The sequence below is a fragment of the Procambarus clarkii genome, chromosome 63 (assembly GCF_040958095.1).
Source record: "Procambarus clarkii isolate CNS0578487 chromosome 63, FALCON_Pclarkii_2.0, whole genome shotgun sequence".
NCBI classification, from domain to species: Eukaryota; Metazoa; Arthropoda; class Malacostraca; order Decapoda; family Cambaridae; genus Procambarus; species Procambarus clarkii.
Window position 1 is genome coordinate 25,909,920 of NC_091212.1, and position 19,252 is coordinate 25,929,171.

At 52.7% G+C, this 19,252-nt stretch overlaps 1 protein-coding gene across 1 annotated transcript in view; it reads left to right on the forward strand.

Moving 5' to 3' along the window:
- Window positions 1–19,252, forward strand: part of LOC123769449 (UPF0764 protein C16orf89 homolog) — a 97,889-nt gene that overhangs the window by 46,991 nt on the left and 31,646 nt on the right. Inside the window, exons 6-7 of the mRNA XM_045760557.2 lie at window positions 11,933–12,079; window positions 16,969–17,200. Of these exons, the coding sequence (XP_045616513.1) occupies window positions 11,933–12,079; window positions 16,969–17,200 (379 nt within the window). The remainder of the gene's footprint in view (window positions 1–11,932; window positions 12,080–16,968; window positions 17,201–19,252) is intronic.

Genomic DNA, 19,252 nt, shown 5'->3' on the forward strand with positions numbered 1-19,252 from the left:
TGGGGACGGTGTACTTTTGCGGGGTTTTTCTTTTGTTTTGTTTTTGTTTGCCTGGTGGAGGTTCTGCCTCGTGGGCCCATAGTTCCCCTGGTATTGTTTTGGTGGCCCTCTGCTAGGCCCCCGTGCTTGTACACATCTCAGGGGTTTTCAGTATTATCATTTACCCTTGTTTTGTTTGGGTTTCTTAACCGGTTAGCAACACCTTGCCCGGGCTTCCCGTAGTTGCTACCCTACGGGCCCTGGAAACCCCTGTCGGGGCTCGGGGACCCATGGATGCGTCTCCCGAGTTCCAGCCGGCCTTGTGCGGGTTTGAAGGTTGCAGTGTGCCCTTGTCTCAGGGTGACAGTCCCCTTGGTTTGCCTCCGTCATGCTGCCTGTTGGGTCAATGACACCTTTGACCCGGAGTCTTGCGAGTCCTGTTCTCTGCTTCTGCTCCAGTTTTACTCTGAGGATGTTCCTATTAGAGTCCAGGCAGCATCAGCGTTCCATGTTAGATTTAGGTTATTGCAACGCGCTGGGTCGGTTTCCCGCCTGGATGCCCCGAGGCTAACCCGTTTTGGCTTTAGGGACCCTGACCTGGGGGCGTTGGTTGCTATGGCTTTGGCTCCTGCCGCGCCCTCTGGTCCTTCCCCTGTGGTTCTTCCTGCACCTCCCCCCCTGTGTCCGGCTCCGAAACGTATGCGGTTTTCGGCCTTGGCACAGGATTTAGTTGATGGAGAGACTCTGGCTGCTTTGGGGGCTGCCCCATCCGGGTCGGGGACGGAGGCATTTGAGCCGGTTCCTCCTGCCGAGGCTTCTGGGTCCCACCAGCAGGCCCCCTTCTTGTCTGCCTTTCCCTTGGACTCTACCTTTTCTTCAGGGGTAGAGGGTCTGGAGGACGGCTCTGCCCCGGGTCCTGACGTAGGGGATGCTGGGGCTGGGGAGGATTCGGCCTGGGGGCCTTGGGCCCCCTGTGACCCCGCTTGGGTGCTTTTGCCTTCCCCACGGGGTTTATTGTTGCAGGGGGAGGGGTTTTCTTACCCTCCCTCCCTGTATGAGTATGATTTGGGTTCGATTCCGGGCGCCTTTGGGTACCTCGGCTCTGTCTTTACAGGGGTTTGCTACCTCCCGTCTCTCCGCGAAGGTGGCACGGGAAGCTCTTGCTGCATACCTCTTGCGAGACCCGGGTTATGCCTCCCCAATGGATCCGTCCTCGTTTGAGTTCGGTTCTTCTTCCCGTTTTTGGGTGCGTTTGGAGGTTCCGGGGTCTTCCTGGCTAGCAGACTGCCCTTTCTTCTCGTTGGGGGCGTGGCATGGGTTCTGTCGGACCCGCACGCTTGATTGGCGGGAGACTGCTACTTTTATGTAGGTTTACCTGGGGGGCGAGTTTGAGCACCTTAATGCGTGCTTATTCGCTCCTGTGCTTTCTCGGGATGTTGGTCTTTTCCAGCTTCACGTGCAGGTTCCTCAGCTTTCGGCTTCCTTGGTTGCGGAGGAGTTGCGCTCCCGTGGGCATTTGGCTTCGGACTTGTGTTTCTTTTCCCTTCTCGAGCTCTCTTCTGCTTGGCTTGAGGAGGATGTGGGAGCGTTGAGTGAAGGGCCTTCGTCCGGGGCGCTTTCTTCGGCAGCTAGAGCGTCGGCTGCACTGTTGAAGCTCTTTGCGCCCATCCTGAAGGAAGCGGTGTCTCTGTTTTTTGCTTCTCGCCTCGTGTGCCGTCAGGCTGTGCTCGCCCTCTCTTTGGAATCCGCTTGGGCCCTGGCTCTTAGGTTTTCATCTCCTTTTTATCCGTTGCTGTTTACAGAGTCTGCAGTGTCCCAGTTTCTGCATGCGGCTTCGTCTAGTTGTCGTCCTATGGCGGACTTGTTGATTCTCCGGAGCGGTCGTTCTCGGCAGTTTCGGAGGGGTCGTGCCAGGGTTTCGGGTTCCGCTGGTCGAAGTGGGCCATTGGTGCCAGTTTCTGAGCCATTGTTCCCTTCGGGGCTCGCGTCGTCTGGTCGGCGCAGTGATTGCCCTGTTCGACGGTTGGGTTCTCGTAAGGGGCGTCGGCCCTTTCGCGGTTTGCCCCGTTGACGGGGCGATGGGGGGGAGGCTCGCTCTGTTTGCCCACGATTTGTGGGCCTATTCGGTCGTGTCATCCGGCCTGCGGTGGCGTTGGGCGACTCGTCCTCCTTTGGGGAGTTCGGGGCTAACAGGGCAGGTCTCTTCTCCTGCGCTTCGTCAAGTCATCTTGGAGTGGGTGCGCTTGGGCGTGGTCGAAACGACTACGTCCCTCAGGTGGGTTTCCCGCCTGTTTCCAGTGCCGAAACGGGACTGTGCGGATCTGAGGTTCATTCTGGACTTGTCCCGTCTGAACCCCTGGATTCCTTGCCCCTCCTTTCGGATGACTACTCTGTCTCAGGTCTGGCTTCTGTTGGAGCCGGGTGCCTGGATGGTGTCCCTGGACCTCAAGGATGCGTATTGGCACGTTACTATTCATCCGGGGTTCAGGGACTGGTTAGGTTTCGTGGTGGGGCGTCACGCTTACCGTTTTCAATGCCTTCCTTTTGGCCTGAATCTGACACCTCGCGTTTTCACGTGTCTGACCCGGGTTGTGGTGACCCATCTGCGTCTTCTAGGGATTCGGGTTTTGGCCTACCTCGACGACTGGCTGGTGTGGGCTCCCAGTCGATCAGCTTGTCTGCTCGCCAGGGATATGGTTCTTTCCCAGCTCGCCAGGTTCGGGTTCCTGGTGAACTGGAGGAAGTCCCATCTGGTTCCGTCCCAGGTTCGGACGTGGCTGGGTCTTGTTTGGGATTCTCGGACCACTTCCTTGTCTCTCCCTCCGGCGGCGTTGCGGCGGCTGCGGGACCGCCGTTTGCTGTTTCTGAGGGGGTCCCGGGTCACTCGGCGGTTGCTCGAGCGATTGTGCAGGAGTCTGAACTTCGCCGTGCTAGTCTACCCGCCGGGTCGGGCTTGGCTTCGGCGTCTGTTTTGGTTCCTTCGGGGGCGTCCTTTCTGCCTCTCTCGCGATCGTTGGGTTCACCCTCCAGGGGTCTTATGTCGGTTGCTGCGTCACCGACTTCCTCTTCGGACTTTTCGGAGTTTGGTACCTTGGCGCCTTCCCGAGCCCTCGCTCGATGTGTTCACGGACACGTCGTCTCTCGGCTGGGGCTTTGTGACCAGTGCTCACCAGGCAGGCCAGGGACGGTGGGGTCCGTCCTTCCATCGGGCTCACAGCACGGTTCGGGAGTTCGTGGCTGTCTGGTTCGCACTTCGGAGGATTCGGGTCGCTCGGGGATCGACCATTCGCCTCCATTCGGACTGTTCTCCAGTGGTTCATTGCCTGAACCGCGGGGGTTCTCTTCGGTCCTTGGCTCTTTGGGGTTGGTCCCTTCGAGTGGTTCGTCTGCTGGATTCTCGGGGTTTGGCTCTCCGTGCGGTTCACGTCCGGGGAGTGTCCAACGTTCTGGCGGACGGTCTGTCTCGCTTCCTTCCCCTGTCCACGGAATGGACGGTCGACGACGACTCGTTTCGTTGGATCTGCCAGACGTACGGTCTCCCAGATGTGGACCTCTTCGCATCGGCGTGGTCCCGGCGTCTCCCTATATATATGTGACGCCCTTCCCTGACTGCGAGGCGTTCGCAGTGGATGCCTTTCGGCAGGACTGGTCGAGGTGGGGTTACCTGTACCTCTTTCCTCCGGTTCAGCTGTTGCTTCGGGTTCTGGTTCGGTTAGAGACATTCCCGGGGAGAGTAGTCCTCGTGGCCCCTTAGTGGCCGGCCCAGCCTTGGTTTCCGGTGCTTTTGGCTCGGTGCCCGAACCCGGGACGTTTCCCGCGGCTCCGCCTCTTTCAGCAGGTCGGCCCGATCCGGTACGGGGCTGGTTCGACCTTCTCCTCTGCTCTTCGCGTCTGGTCTTTTTGACGCGGGTGTATCACCATTTCTATGGTGATCAGGTGGCTTCTTTGATGGTGTCCCACCTGAGAGCTTCGTCTAGGCGACAGTATGAAGTTTCCTGGCGTTCTTTTCGCCATTTTCTGGCTCTTCGTAGGTTGTCTTTTCTTTCGGATCGGGTTGTTTTGTCCTTTCTTACTTGGCTTTTTCAGGACCGTCATTTGATGCCTAATACTGTCGCCTCGTATCGTGCGGCGCTGGCGGAGCCGCTCAAGCTAGCTTTCGGGGTGGACGTCACATCTGCCCCGTTTCGTAAGCTTTCCCGTGCTATGTTTCACCTCCGGCCTGCTCATGCGCCTCCTGAGCCGTCCTGGTCCTTGGACAGGGTGCTCTCCTATCTTTCCTCTCCTCGGTTTGTGGTGGCCCCTTCGGTTCCTGATTGTTTTTCCAAGGCTTTGTTTTTGTTGGCATTGGCCTCTAGGGGCCGGGTAGGGGAGCTTCATGCTCTCCTCCGGCGCAGGGGTTTCTGCTCTTTTGGTCCTGGGGGTAGGTTTGTCCGTTTGCAGCCTTCTCCATCTTTTCTGGCGAAGAACGAGACGGCTGCTTTCCAGAGGGGTCCGTGGGTCATTGATGCTTGGTTGGTTCGGCCGGGGGTGCATCATGTGTTGTGTCCTGTTGCTGCACTTTGCCGTTACCTGCGCGCTTCAGCCGGGGTGGCTGGGGATGCGCTTTGGGTTGATCCGGTTTCCCTCATTCCCTGTTCCAGGGCTCGGGTCTCCCAGGTTGTCCTCAGGGTTATTAAGTCTAGCCAGCCTGCGGTCTATCCTCGCGCCCATGACGTTAGGAAGTTTGCGGCTTTGGCTGCCGTGTTTGGTAATATGTCTTGGGCACATATTCGGGCGCGTGGATTTTGGAAGTCGAACAGGGTCCTGGCCGCCCGTTATTTGGTGAACGTCCCTGCTCCTCGTTGTTCTTGTGTTGCTTTGGGTCGCAGGTTGCAGCCAGTTGTCTCGACTTCGCGTTAAGGAGTTTGTGGCCACCGCCTCCCAGGTAAGTCCCCTTTTTTCCTTCTCTTTGGGTATGTAGCTCCAGGGAGCCGTAGGGGCTCCCCCACAGAAAACCAGCGTTGAATGTAATGAAACACCATTTTCTGAGTGAGCCCCGGAGGCTCCCTGGATACCCTCCCTCCCATCCGGTCGGCGGGATTTTTCACGTTGGTTGAAGCCTAGTTTCCGAACTGATGGCAGCCGGCGTGGTGAGGTCCGGGCCCCCCCCTCCCCCTCCCGGGGAGGGGAGGGCTGTGCGGACGACCGGCGCGGCAGTAAATTGATTGTTTGATTGTTTTCCTTGGTATTGTAGGGAGTTTTCTACCTCTCTGTTCGGTTTTTGTTGTAGTTTCTTACCATGTGGGGTTTGTTTTGTTACGCCTACCTTTCTGGGTGCCTAACCCCGGTCGATGGCAGATAAGGAAAACCCCCAACCATATGGGGTTTTCCAGGGCCATTGCTCCCTGAAACCTCTCTGAAGGGGCCAGGTTCTGGCGCTGGTCCCTGGTAGGTCTGAACTCCATAGCTAATGTCCCGGTCTAACATAACATACATTAGCCCGATAAGCTCCAGGGAGCCTCCGGGGCGCCTCCGGGGCTCACCCAGAAAATGGCATTTCATTACATTCAACGCTGGTTTTCTTTTCTTTTTCTTTTTGCCTGGTGGGGGGGTCTGCCTTGTTTTTTTCCCTTCCCCTTATATTAGGGTCGTTTATGTGGTGGCACCCCCCTGTTTCGCCCTCGCGAGTGGACAAGTCCCGTGGGTTCAACTTTTAGCAGTTTGCTTGGTAGTTTGGGACGCCGGTTAGCAGTGCCCTGCCCGGGATAACCCTTAGCAGACCCAGTCTAGGAGCCCTGGGAAACCCCGCGGGGGCTCTCAGGTCCGATGGAGGAGACCCTTGCGTCCCCTCTCGCTGTGTGCGAGTTTGAGGGTTGCTCTGTCCCCTTGTCTCAGGGTGACTCTCATTGTTTTTGCCTCCGTCATGCTGCCTGTTGGGTCGGTGACACATTCGACCCCGAGTCCTGCGAGCTGTGTTGCTTGTTCGTGACTCAATTCACCCAGTCTGCGGATGATTTACTTCGGGTGCAGGCAGCTCGTGCGTTGCAAGGTAGGTTTAGGTCGTTGCAACGTGCTCGGGTTGTCGCTTCCCCGGACGCCCCGAGGCTGCCCTGTTTTGTGTATAGGGACTCGGACTTGGGGGTGTTGATCACTTCGGCCTTGGTTATGTCTGCGCCCCCTTGTTCTTCCCCTTCAGTGGTTCATTCTGCCCCCCCCCCCATCCCTCCTATTCCCCCTCTGCTTCCGACCCCTAAGCGTCTGAGGGCTTTGGGGTCGGGGTGGGGTTTGGAAGTTTCTGAGACTCGGGCAGTTTCGGGGGTTGCCCCGTCCAGGGTGGTTATGAAGGCATTCGAGTCTGTTCCTCCGGCCGATGCTCCGGGGTCTGACCAGTGGGCCCCTTTTCTTCCGGCTCTGCCGGGGCTTTGGAGGACAGCTCGGCCCTGGGGCCTGGTGTCGAGGCGCCTGGGGTTGGGGAGGAGCTGACTTAGGGGCCTTGGGCTCCATTGGACCCCGCCTGGATTTTCTGTCCTTTTGTGTGGGGCTTACTGTTGCAAGGAGTGGGGTTTTCCTTTCCCCCCTCTGTGTACAATTTGAACTTGGGTTCTGCTCCTCCTCGGGTTCGGTTCCGTGTCCCTGTGGATTCTTCGGTTCCATCTTTCCGGAGGTTTTCAGCTACCCGCATATCTCTGCCTGAGGTGGAGATATGCAGCTTACCTCCTGCGTGATCCGGAGTACGCCTCCATAATGGATACTTCTTCATTCAGGTTTGGATCATCATGTCCTTACTGGGTGCGTTATGAGGTTCCGGGGTCGTCCTGGCTTGCAGACTGCCCCTTGTTTTTGCTGGATGCTTGGGACACGTTCTGTCGGACCCGCATTTTTGAGTGGCGTGAGGCGTTGACGGTGGTCCAGGTATATCTGGGAGGCGATTTTGAGCACCTTAATTAGTGTCTTTTCGCTCCTGCCCTTCTGCGGGATGTTGGTGCGGTGCAGCTCCATGTGTAGGTTCCTTCCTTGTCGGCTGTTCTTGTGGCGGAGGATTTGCGCGCTCGTGGCTTTTTGGCTTTGATCCTGCGTTTCTTTTCCCTCCTGGAGCTATCTTTCAATTGGCTTGCGGAAGATGTTGAGGCGTTTGGGGCCGTTCCTGGGTCTGACGCCTTGGTCTCGGCTGCTCGGGCATTGTCTGCCATGTTGAAGCTCTTTGTGCCGATCCTACGGGAGGCGTTGCTGCAGTTTTTTTGCTGCGCGCTTCGCGTGTCGTCAGGCGGTCCTTGCTTCCTCCTCGGAATCCGCTTGGGCCCTGGTTCTTAGGTTGTCTTCTCCCTTTTGTCCTCTGCTTTGAGGCTTCTGCGGTTGAGTGTTATATTCAGGCGGCTTCTTCCTCTTGCCACCCTATGTCTGGTTTGTTGGTGCTCCGGGGGACCTGGGGGGCTCCTTCCCGGCAGGGTCGTACCAGGGCTCGCAGTTCCGTTCGTCGGGGTGTGCTACAGGTGTCGGGTTCGGTGCCGGTGCCACCTGCGGTCCCACCTGTGCCTGGTCGGCGATGGGAGGGAGGCTGACTTTGTTTGCTCATGCCTGGTCTCACGATTTGTGGGCTTTTCGGGTCGTTTCTCACGGCCTGCAGTGGCGTTGGGTGGCTCCTCCTACAGGGGGTTCGGAGCTGACAGGGCAAGCTTCCTCTCCTGCGCTCCATCGGGTCATCTTGGAGTGGGCACGCTTGGGCGTGGTCGAAACGACACCGTCCCTCAGGTGGGTTTCCCGCCTGTTTCCAGTTCCGAAACGGGGACTGTGCGGACCTGCGGTTCATTCTGGACTTATCCCGTCTGAACCCTTGGGTTTCTTGCCCCTCGTTTCAGATGACCACTCTGTCCCAGGTCCGGCTTCTGTTGGAACCGGGCGCTTGAATGGTGTCCCTGGACTTCAAGGATGCGTATTGGCACGTCCCTATTCATGTGGGGTTCCGGGACTGGCTCGGTTTTGTTGTGGGGCGTCAGTGTTACCGCTTTCGTTGTCTCCCTTCGGGTTGAACCTGGCACCTTGCGTGTTCCGTGCCTTGCCCGGGTCGTGATGGCCCATCTGCGTCTGTTAGGTGTTCGGGTGTTGGCTTACCTCAACGACTGGCTGGTTTGGGTTCCCAGTCAGTCCGCGTGTCTGCTCGCTAAGGATTTGGTTCTTTTCCATCTTGCTGGGTTCGGGTTCCTGGTGAACTGGCAGAAGTCCTGTCTGGTGCCCTCCCAGGTTCGGTCCTGGCTGGGTCTTGTGTGGGACTCTCGGACCGGTTTCTTGTCTCTTCCTCCGGAGTCTCTCCTTCGGCTGCGGTCTCGCCTGTGTCTGTTTCTGGGGGCTCCCGGGTCATCCTGCAGTTGCTCGAGGGTTTGTGCGGGAGCTGAACTTCGCGATGTTGGTGTACCCGCCGGGTCGGGTTTGGCTTCGTCAGCTGTTCAGGTTCCTTCGAGGACGTCACTTCCGCCTCTCTCGCAATCGCTGGGTTCGACCCCCAGGGGCTTTGCGTCAGCTGCTGCGTCGCTGGCTTCCTCTTCGGGTTTTTCGGGGTTCAGTGCCTTGGCGCCTGCCCGAGCCCTCACTTGATGTGTTCACGGACGCGTCGCCTCTAGGCTGGGGTTTTGTGACCAGTGCTCACCAGGCCGGCCAGGGGCGGTGGAGTCCATCCTTCCGTCGGGTCCACAGCACGGTGTGGGAGTTTGTGGCGGTGTGGTGTGTGCTTCGGAGGGTTCGGGTCGCCCGCGGATCAACAATCTGGCTCCATTCGGACTGCTCCCCGGTGGTTCATTGCCTGAACTGAGGGGGTTCGATGCAGTCCTTGGCTCTTTGGGGTTGGTCGCTTCGGGTGACTTATCTGGTGAGTTCTCGGGGTTTGGCTCTCCTGGCGGTTCACGTCCATGGGGTGTCCAACGTCCTGGCGGACGGCCTATCCAGCTTTGTTCCCCTGTCCATGGAATGGACGGTTGACGCCGACTCCTTCAGTTGGCTTTGCCGGATGTTCGGGCGCCCGGAGGTGGACCTCTTCGCGTCGGCGTGGTCGAGGCGTCTTTCGGTTTACGTGGCGCCCTTCCCTGACTGCGAGGCCATCGGGATCGACGCCTTTCGGCAGGACTGGTCGAAATGGGGGTTCCTGTACCTCTTTCCCCCGGTTCAGCTACTGCTCCAGTCCTGGCTCGCTTGGAGACTTACCAGGGTCGAGTGGTCCTCTTGGCCCCGTGGTGGCTGGCCCAGCCGTAGTTTCAGGCGCTGCTTACCTGGTGTCCGAACACAGAGTTTTTTCCGCAGCTCTGTCTCTTTCAGGAGATCGGGCCAGTCTGGTATGTGACTCGTTCGCTCTTCTCCACGAGTCTTCGCGTTTGGTGTTTTTGACTCGTGTTTATCACTCGTGTTTATCAGTGGCTTCCTTGTTGGTTTCTCACCTGCGGGTTTCCTCTCGGCAGCAGTATGGAGTTTCCTGGCAGTCCTTCCGTTTTTTTTTTAACCTTCGTCGTTGTTCCTCGCTTTCAGTTTGGGTGGTGTTATCCTTTCTCTCTTGGTTGTTTCAGGACCGTCTTCTGATGCCTAATACTGTCGCCTCGTATCGTGCGGCGCTGGCGGAGCCATTGCAGCTTACTTTCGGTATTGATGTTACTTCTGCTCCATTTCGCAAACTGTCTTGGGCGTTGTTTCACCTCCGGCCTGCTCATGCGCTGCCTGAGCCGTCCTGGTCTTTGGACAGAGTGCTCTTCTATCTTTCTTCTCCTCGGTTTGTTGAGGCTCCTTCGGTTCAAGATTGTTTTGCTAAGGCTCTTTTTCTGTTGGCATTGGCCTCTGGGGGTTGTGTGGTGGAGCTTCATGCTCTTCTCCGGCGCAGAGGTTTTTGCTCCTTTGGTTGTGGTCTTCGGTGTGTTTGTCTGCAGCCGTCTCCCTCTTTTCTGGCGCAGAATGAGACTGCTGCTTTCCGGAGGGGTCCTTGGGTTGTTGATGCTTGGTTTGTCAGGCCGGGGGTTCACCATGTGTTGTGTCCGGTTGCGGCCCTCCGCCGTTATCTGCTCGCCACTGCTTCTGTGTCCGGGAACGCGCTTTGGGTTGATCCAGTTTCCCTTCTTCCCTGTTTGCGGGTGGGTTCGAGTCTCTCAGGTCGTCCGCAGGGCTATTAAATCCAGCCAGCCTGCAGTCTATCCCCGTGCCCATGACATTCATAAGTTTGCTGCTCTTGCTACCATCTTCGGCAATATGTCTTGGGCTGACATTCGGGCACGGGGATTTTGGCGGTCGAACAGGGTCCTGGCTGCACGGTAATCACATGTGCATTTCTATGGGCCGTTGCTCCCCGTGCCTCTGTGAGGGGGCCAGGTTCTGGCTCGTGGTCCCTGGTAGGCTAGAACTCCACCCACATCAACTGATGCAAAATAGTTACGGTATCCATATCAGCCATGGATAGCTCCGGGGAGCCTCCGGGACTCGCCCAGAAAATGGCGTTTCATTACATTCAATGCTGGTTTTTTCTCTCTTCATAGGTTGTCTTCTATTTCTGATTGGGTTGTCTTGTCTTTTCTTTCTTGGCTTTTTCAGGACCGTTATTTAATGCCTAATACTGTTGCCTTGTATTGTGTGGCGTGACAGAGCCGCTCTAACTTGCGTTGGGGTTGGTTGTCCCTTCTGCCCCATTCTGTAAGCTTTCTCATGCTTTATTTCACCTCCGGTCTGCTCATGCGCCGCCTGAGCCATCCTGGTCCTTGGACAAGTTGTTCTCCTATCTCTCTCTCCTCCTCCTCAGTTTGTGGTGGCCCCCCTTTGGTTCAAGATTGTTTTTCCAAGGCTCTCTTTCTGTTAGCATTGGCCTCTGAGGGTCGGGTTGGTGAGCTTCATGTTCTCCTCTAGCACTGGGGTTTCTGCTCATTCGGTCCTGGTCAGCGACGTGTTAAATTGCAGCTTCTCCTTTTTCTGCCTTTTTTTTAGAAAGAGACGGCTGCTTTCCGGAGGGATCCTTGGGTCATTAATGTTTGGTTGGTAAGGCCGGGGATGCATCATGTGTTGTCCGGTTGTGGCTCTTCACAGTTACCTGCATGCCTTTGCATCTGTGGCCGAGGATGCACTTTGGGTTGATCTGGTTTTCCCTCATTTCCTGTTCGAGGGCCGCCCGTTATTTGGTCAACATTCCTGGTCCTGGGCAGTCGTGTGTTGCTTTGGGTCACAGGTTGCAGCCAGTTACCTCGACTTCAAGTTGAGGAGCGAGTGACGGCTGCCTTCCGAGTAAGTCCCTCTTTTCCTTTATTATTGGTTAGATATGTTGACCAGACCACACACTAGAAGGTGAAGGGACGACGACGTCTCGGTCCGTCCTGGACCATTCTCAAGTCGATTGTCGTCGATTCCATTCCTCCTCGTGCCTCTCTGAGGGGGCCAGGTTTTGGCTCGTGGTCCCCAGTAGGCTAGGAACTCCATCAAATGACTGTTGCCATGGTCTAATATATACACATCAGCCCAGTATAGCTCCAGGGAGCCTCCGGGTCTCACCCAGAAAATGGGGTTTCATTACATTCAACGCTGGTTTTTTTTTCAATATTTACTTGAATTTATCTGAGAGCTGCCACTTCTCTAGTGGCCTCAACAAGGACAAGAAGTCAGCAGCTTGTCAAAGGTTGCGCCGTTTGTCCTAAATTTATTCAGCTGGATTTTGAATTGCAGCAATGTTTTGGCATTCACGATTTTGACAGGTAGGCAGTTCCATGGGTTTATAACCCTATGGGTAAAAGGTTTTTCTATCCTACTCATGGTGATTTCTATCCTGCTCATGGCTTGTTGAGTTACATCTGTCCTTTTAATGGAGTATGTAGATCAATATCCTCAAAATTGTTAAGTACTGTATTTTACAAGTTTTTTGGTGAGATCATCTGTCATGTTATGAAATAAACATTCAAAATCCATAAATATAATCACTTGTGTGTTGGTGCCAGATGTATTCCAATAATGTGTATTTTTCTTTCAGAATTCATCTGTGGCATGTTAGGCTATGTGGAGTTCTTGAAGCGAGACTGGCTAATTGGTATATTTCAATGGCAAAGGGAATCTGGCTGCTTTCCAGCCACTGAACCTTATATTGGTAGAAAATTGCTCTCAGAGGAAAAGCTACCAGGTAATATTAGTGTTTATACTATGCTGTAGCCTAACAGCTGGGTGGGCAGCGCTTCGGATTCGTAGTCCTGAGGTTCTGGGTTCGATCCCCAGTGGAGGCGGAAACAAATGGGCAAAATGTTTCTTTCACCCTGATGCCCCTGTTACCTAGCAGTAAATAGGTACCTGGGAGTTACAGCTGCTACGGGGTGCTTCCTGGGGGGGGGGGGGGGGTGTAGAAAAAAAAGGAGGCCTGGTCGAGGACTGGGGCGCGGGGACGCTCAGCCCCAAAATCATCTCAAGATAACCTCATGAAGATAGACTTGAAAATAATATTCTGTTCCTAAATAACATGTTATGTTATTTAGGTCTGCATTTGTAACCTAAAAGACAAACATAATTCTGTAGCAAAATGTATATATATATATATATATATATATATATATATATATATATATATATATATATATATATATATATCTATAAAAAAGTATGTGTCTGTCTGTGTGTCTGTCCAAGGTTGGAGGTTAGGTGAATGGGGCTAGCCTCACCCAACTTTGCAGGGAATATGGTCTGTTGTTTGGGAAGGACATAGGCAGGTCAGGGTTGGCCTAAGTTAAATACTTTAAGACATACTAGCTTTTGTAGAGACTCTACATGCAATTTTCATAGTCATACTTATAAATGCATGCATGCATGCATACATGCATGCATGCATACATACATACATACATACATACATACATACATACATACATACATACATACATACATACATACATACATACATACATGAGAAGGATACCCCAGCACCCCTCCCTCTCTTCTCCCATTTTACCCCTCTTCCTTCCTCATTTCCCCCTCTTCCCTCATCATCGTCTTACCCCTGCCTGTCCACTCTCTCCCCTCCCCCATCTTTTCTATGCCCCCACATCACTATAACCATCATCTTCCCAGTTCTCACTATTTTCATCACTTTAATCTGAATAAATTCATTAGTAATTATTTTAGAGTTAATTACGAAAATGTGCAGTAAACTCTTTGGAAGAGTTTCAGACCATGAAGATCACATGAGGTGGTTGGGTTACAGGCTGATATTTCTTAAAGTATTTAATTTATACCAACTATGACCGTCCTATGTCTGTTCTGTTCCCCAAAACATTTCCCCCAGCAAAGTTAGTGAGGCTAGCCCCAATCTTTTGGCCTCCAACATTGGACAGACACAGACATTCTCTTTTGTATATACAGAGGTTCCTTCATTTACGATTCTAATTTGTTCCAAGAGACGTGCGTACACAAAAAATCTTAAACCAAAACAAATTTTCCTATAAGAAATAATATAAATTTAATTAATCCGTTCCACGCCCCCAAAAATATTAACTTAAAAATACATTTTAACAGAATACTACTTACATTTTTCATACACAAAACAATCAGGTATAAATATAAACCCATAAATAAAATAAGTGAACATTTAACTGCAGTCTACCTTACTGGGAACTCTTGTTGCCGGATATTAGACAGTGAGGAGGGTGGGAGAGGGTGGGGCAATGTTGGCGTATGGGAGACGGTGAGGAAGGTGGGAGAGGGTGGGGCAGTTTTGGCGTATGGGAGACGGTGAGGAGGGTGGGGCATTGTTGCTGTATGGGAGACGGTGAGGAGGGTGGGAGAGGGTGGGACAGTGTTGCCATATGGGAGACGGTGAGGAGGGTGGAAGAGGGTGGGGCAGTGTTGTCTTATGGGAGACGTGAGGAGCGTGTGGAGCATTGTTGCCGTATCGGAGACGGTGAGGAGGGTGGGAGAGGGTGGGGCAGTGTTGGCGTATGGGAGACGGTGAGGAGGGCGGGAGAGGGTGAGGAGCATGGGGCAGTGTTGCTGTATGGGAAACGGTGAGGAGGGTGGGAGAGGGTGGGGCAGTGTTGGTGTATGGGAGAGGATGAGGAGCGTGGGACAGTGTTGCCGTATGGGAGACGGTGAGGAGGGTGGGGCAGTGTTGCCATATGGGAGACGGTGAGGAGGGTGGGACAGGGTGGGGCAGTGTTGGCGTATGGGAGACGGTGAGGAGAGTGAGAGGAGGAGCAGTATTGGTGTATGGGAGACGGTGAGGAGAGTGGGAGGAGGAACAGTATTGGTATATGTGAAACGGTGAGGAGGTGGTGTTGGTGAGTGTTTAGAAGGACCGTCCCCTGCTTGCCTTAAATGTTTTCATATCTGCATCACTGTTTTCATATTTTCCTTTCAAACATTTCACTACTGGTTAGCATTGTAAATGTGTGACCACCTCTGTGGTAGAAAATAATAATAAAAAAAAAACTACTTCTGTCATGTGGCAGCCAGTCAGAACCAGTCACTTACAAGTCAGTCAAGCATTCACAGTCAAGACCAGTCACATGCAGTCATAACCAAAGGCAGTCAAGCATTCACAGTTGTGGTAGCAACTGGTTAGGCATTTACAGTCAATCAGGCTTTCACAGCCACAAACAGTTAGTAAACAATAAGAGTTTAATGTTAGGCACTCAGGCAGTCTGCCTCCTGATCCACCAGTTGGTAGCAAGGAAGCCTTCTGAATTAATACTGTTTAGATGTAGCTGGGAGGGTACAGTTGGGGGGAGGGGTCTGGTGTTGGGGATGAAGGTACACCCCACCATCCCCTTATCCATCCATCCAGTTCCCCCAACCATCTACCAGTCCCCTCACTCTCCATGCATAAAGTCCCCCCTCATCCTCCATCCATCCAGTCCCCCTCACCCTCCATCCATCCAGTCCCCTCACCCTCCATCCATCCAGTCCCCCTCACTCTATCCGTCCAATCTCCCTCACCCTCCATCCATCCAGTCCCCCTCACCCTCCATCCATCCAGTCCCCCTCACCCTCCATCCATCCAGTCCCCCTCACCCTCCATCCATTCAGTCCCCTCACCCTCCATCCATCCAGTCCTCTAACCATCCATCCAGTCCCCTTCACTCTATCCGTCCAATCTCCCTCACCCTCCATCCATCCAGTCGCCCTCACTCTCTATCCGTCCAATCCTCCCTCACCCTCCATCCATCCAGTCTCCTCACCATCCATCCATCCATCCAGTCCCCCCACCATCCATCCATCCAGTCCCCATCCACCATCCATCCATCCAGTCCCCATCCACCATCCATCCAACCGCCCCTTATCCGTCCATCCAGTCCCCTCACCATCCATCCATCCAGTCCCCCCACAATCTATCCAGTCCACTACCCCCCCCTATCCATCCATCCAGTTCCCCCCACCATCCATCCAGTTCCCCCCACCATCCATCCATCCAGTTTCCCCCACCATTCATCCAGTTTTCCCCCACCATTCATCCAGTTTTCCCCCACCATTCATCCAGTTTCCCCCCACCATCCATCCTTCCATCCAGTCCCCTCACCATCCATCTTGGGACCCATGGCATGATATATAATAAGAAATTTATTGTTCAAAAACCAAAAAAGCAGAAAAACAATGGAGTTATATACAAAGAGTTCAAGCGTGGTCATCACTAGGTGGGATACACTGGTAAACAACTGAGCGTGCCTCGCCTTGCGCCCAGCACCACGCACTCGCTCGACCCAAACAAGTATCAACAGACGTCGTATTCCAAGGCAAATGTTGTGCACCAATTCAAATTTTATGATGAATTTGACATCGTATACCAAAAAAACGTAATCTAGGGCAGTCATAAACCAAGGTACCACTGTACTGTATATACTATGCTGTATGTATGTATACATACAAATATATATACAGGTATATATAATGTCTGTGTGTAAATGTCTTATCTGTTTGAGGTTGGGGCCAGACAAGGAAGAAGGGAGGATTGGAAAATAGTGGAAGAGTGGTGGTGGGGGGGGGGGGAGATGAGAGGGAAGAAGTGGAAGGGGTAGTGAAGATTGGGAAAGAAGATGGATGTAATGAGGGGGGGGGCAGAAGAGATTATCTCAAACACTGCCAAGTATTCCTTCTAGTCTATATCTATAACAGAGAATGTCTGTCTGTCAGTCTTTCCATCCATCTGTCTATGATTGGAGGCCAGATGCTTGGGACCAGCCTCACCCAACCTTGCAGGGAAAATGGTCTAGGATATGGGATGAACATAGACTGATCAGGGTTGCAAAATTCTAAAGGGAACAGCATGCCAAGATCATATTCTGACCTGTACGATGAGTTTTAGTACTGCCCACATATTTTGAAAACAAAAATTTTAGAACAGATTTGTTTCTTGTAGTAATATATATACCATTATTCACTGATCTAATGAAAATTAAAATGATATCCTGCTGTCCATACTTTTGACCACAAAACATAAAACAGATGATCCTTCTACAGCTTCAATGACTTTCTCAACCTCTTGTTCAAATCAAATGGGTAACTTATTTTGCAATACTTTATTTCACACTGCAAAGTTCCTCCCACTGGCGGACCATCCACGCACTAATGGTACACTATTACTTCTATAAAAAAAAGACAGACAGAGAAATAGAGAAAAGAAATATGTGATAAAATCTCTCTTGAGACAAGTTCTCTTGGTAGTTGTCCATCATATTATCTATTGAAATCAAAATTTAACATGGTGAAATTCACTCATAGAATGTGGGACATATTAAGGGTATAAATGGTAACTCTCTTTAATATGTCTCGGTCACATTTTTAGCAACTTTTGCAGATGAATGAAACATTAAGAGAAATAGACATAGTGATGTATTTTTCTTGTATTTTATAACAAAAAATTCAAAATTATATCCTATGAATGCCTCTAGAATGCATCTCTGGTTTCAGTGAACTGGACCTGGTCCCCATGAAATTTGCCAAATCAAAGTTGCACTATATACTGTATAGCTAAATATAAGATGTGAGGTACTTAGTACTGTAGTCTGAAATTATTAATTTTTTCAAATACAGATGGGTGTCTTTTACATCTGACAGCAGTTGCATCATCAGCATTGTCAGTCCATCTCCGTTATTTGCTGTATCCAGGATATGAGGTAGTAAAAGTTAAGGAAGCTGCCACAGTAGTTTCTCCACTACCATTGATAATGCAGCCACCACTTGGGTCTTTCCAAGTGCATACTGGGTCTGGAGTATTGCTGAATCAACCACTCTTTAGGGAAGACATTCCTTCAGGATTAAGTAGGTAAGATGTTTGTCTTGTTCTGTTATCTTTTTTACTTATTAGGCATCAGGTGGGAATACTGTGTGTTTTTCATATAACTTTTTAAAAAATAAGGTATGAACCAATTTTCAGTGGGGAGCCCCTACGGCTCCCTGGAGCTATCGGGCTAATGTATGTTATGTTAGACCGGGACATTAGCTAAGGAGTTCAGACCTACCAGGGACCAGCGCCAGAACCTGGCCCCTTCAGAGAGGTTTCAGGGAACAATGGTCCTGGAAAACCCCATTATGGTTGGGGGTTTTCCTTATCTGCCATCGACCGGGGTTAGGCACCCAGAAAGGTAGGCATAACAAAACAAACTCCCACATGGTAAGAAACTACAACAAAAAAATGAACAGAGAGGTAGAAACTCCCTACAATCCCAAGGAAACAATCAAACAATCAATTTACTGCCGCGCTGGTCGTTCGCGCAGCCCTCCCCTCCTCTGGAGGGGGAGGGGGGCCCTGGACCTCACCGTGCCGGCTGCCTTCAGTTCGTAAGCTAGTGTCAACCAGGATAGATGCTTCTCTGGCCTCAAATTCCTGGGCGGTGTTTGCCTCGTGTGACGTTCTCTGCTGTCTTTGTATGGTGTGCGGTGGCCAGGAGTACCTCATCAGTGCCGGGGCTGCATGCGCTTAGGGGCTTCCTTTCCTAGGCGCCCTGTGAATACTGCCCCTGCGTGTCAGGGTTATCTTCCCTGGGACGATCAGGAACCGCTCCCGTAGGGGTTCTTGCTGCTCGGCATTTGCCTCGCCCTTGGGGCCAGCTGGGGCTTGGGGCCCTTGTTTGGCCCTGGATAGGGACTGGTATTTTGCTGGTTAGGGCATCAAGGTGTTGCGTGACCTGCCACCTAAGCGGCAACCAGTTCCTGTTGCCTCTGGAGACGGTGTACTTTTGCGGGGTTTTTCTTTTGTTTTTATTTTCATTTGCCTGGTGGGGGGGGTCTGCCTAGTGTGGCTATAGTTCCACTGGTAGTGTTTGGTGGCCCTCTGCTAGGGCCCCATGATTGTACATGTCGCAGGGGTTTTCAGTGTTGTCCTCTACTCCCTTGTTATTTTTGGGTTTCTTAACCAGTTAGCAACACCTTGCCCGGGCTTCCCATAGTTGTTACCCTACGGGCCCTAGAAACCCCTGTCGGGGCTCGGTGGACCATTGACTGTGTCTTCCGGGTTCCAACCCGTCTTGTATGAGATCGTTGGTTGCTGTGCCTTTGTCTCCGGGTGACAGTCTCCACTTTTACCTCCGTCATGCTGCCTGTTGGGTCACTGACACCTTCACCCGGAGTCTTGCGAGAGATATTCTCTGCTTGTTTTCCAGTACTCTCCTGATGTTATTACTGTTCAGAGTACAGGCGGCATCCATGTTGCAAGCTAGGTTAGGTTGCTGCAACACTCTAGGTTGGTTTCCCACTCAGATGCCCCAAGGCTGCCCCATTTTGGTTAGGTGCTGTTCGCCCCTTTCCCTCCCTGTTCCCGACTCCTGACCATCTGTGGGTTTCGGGGTTTAGTTGGGGCAGAGACTTGGGCGGTTTCGGGGGGGCTGCCCCGTTCGCGTTGGGAACGGAGGTTTTTGAGACTGTTCCTCCTGCCAAGGCTTTTAGGTCTTACCAGTGACCCTTTCTTGCTGCCTTTCCTATGGACTCTTCCTTTTCTTTAAGGGCAGAGGGCTTGGAGGACGGCTGTGCCCCGGGGCCTCTGTTGCAGGTTCCCGGGGCTGTGGGGGATGCCTGCTAGCAGTTCTGGGGCTGTTTGACCCTGCCTGGGTTTTCTGCTTCTGGGCGGAGTTTTCGCCCATCCAGTCTGCTTGCTTCCCACTTTTGCTGGCGTGTTTTCGTATCTTTTGTGTCAGTCACAGCCCTCTATTCTGGTGGCCATTTTCTTCTGCCGATTTCCTGGCGTGGTCACCAGGGGGCATTGTGGTTTGTTTACATACACCTGGGTGTGCGAGTGAGTGTCTTGGGTGAGTTTTTTCACCGTTTTCAGGGGTTTTATTCTCCTGTTGTCATTTCTTTGCTTTTCTGGTGTTTTCTGCCC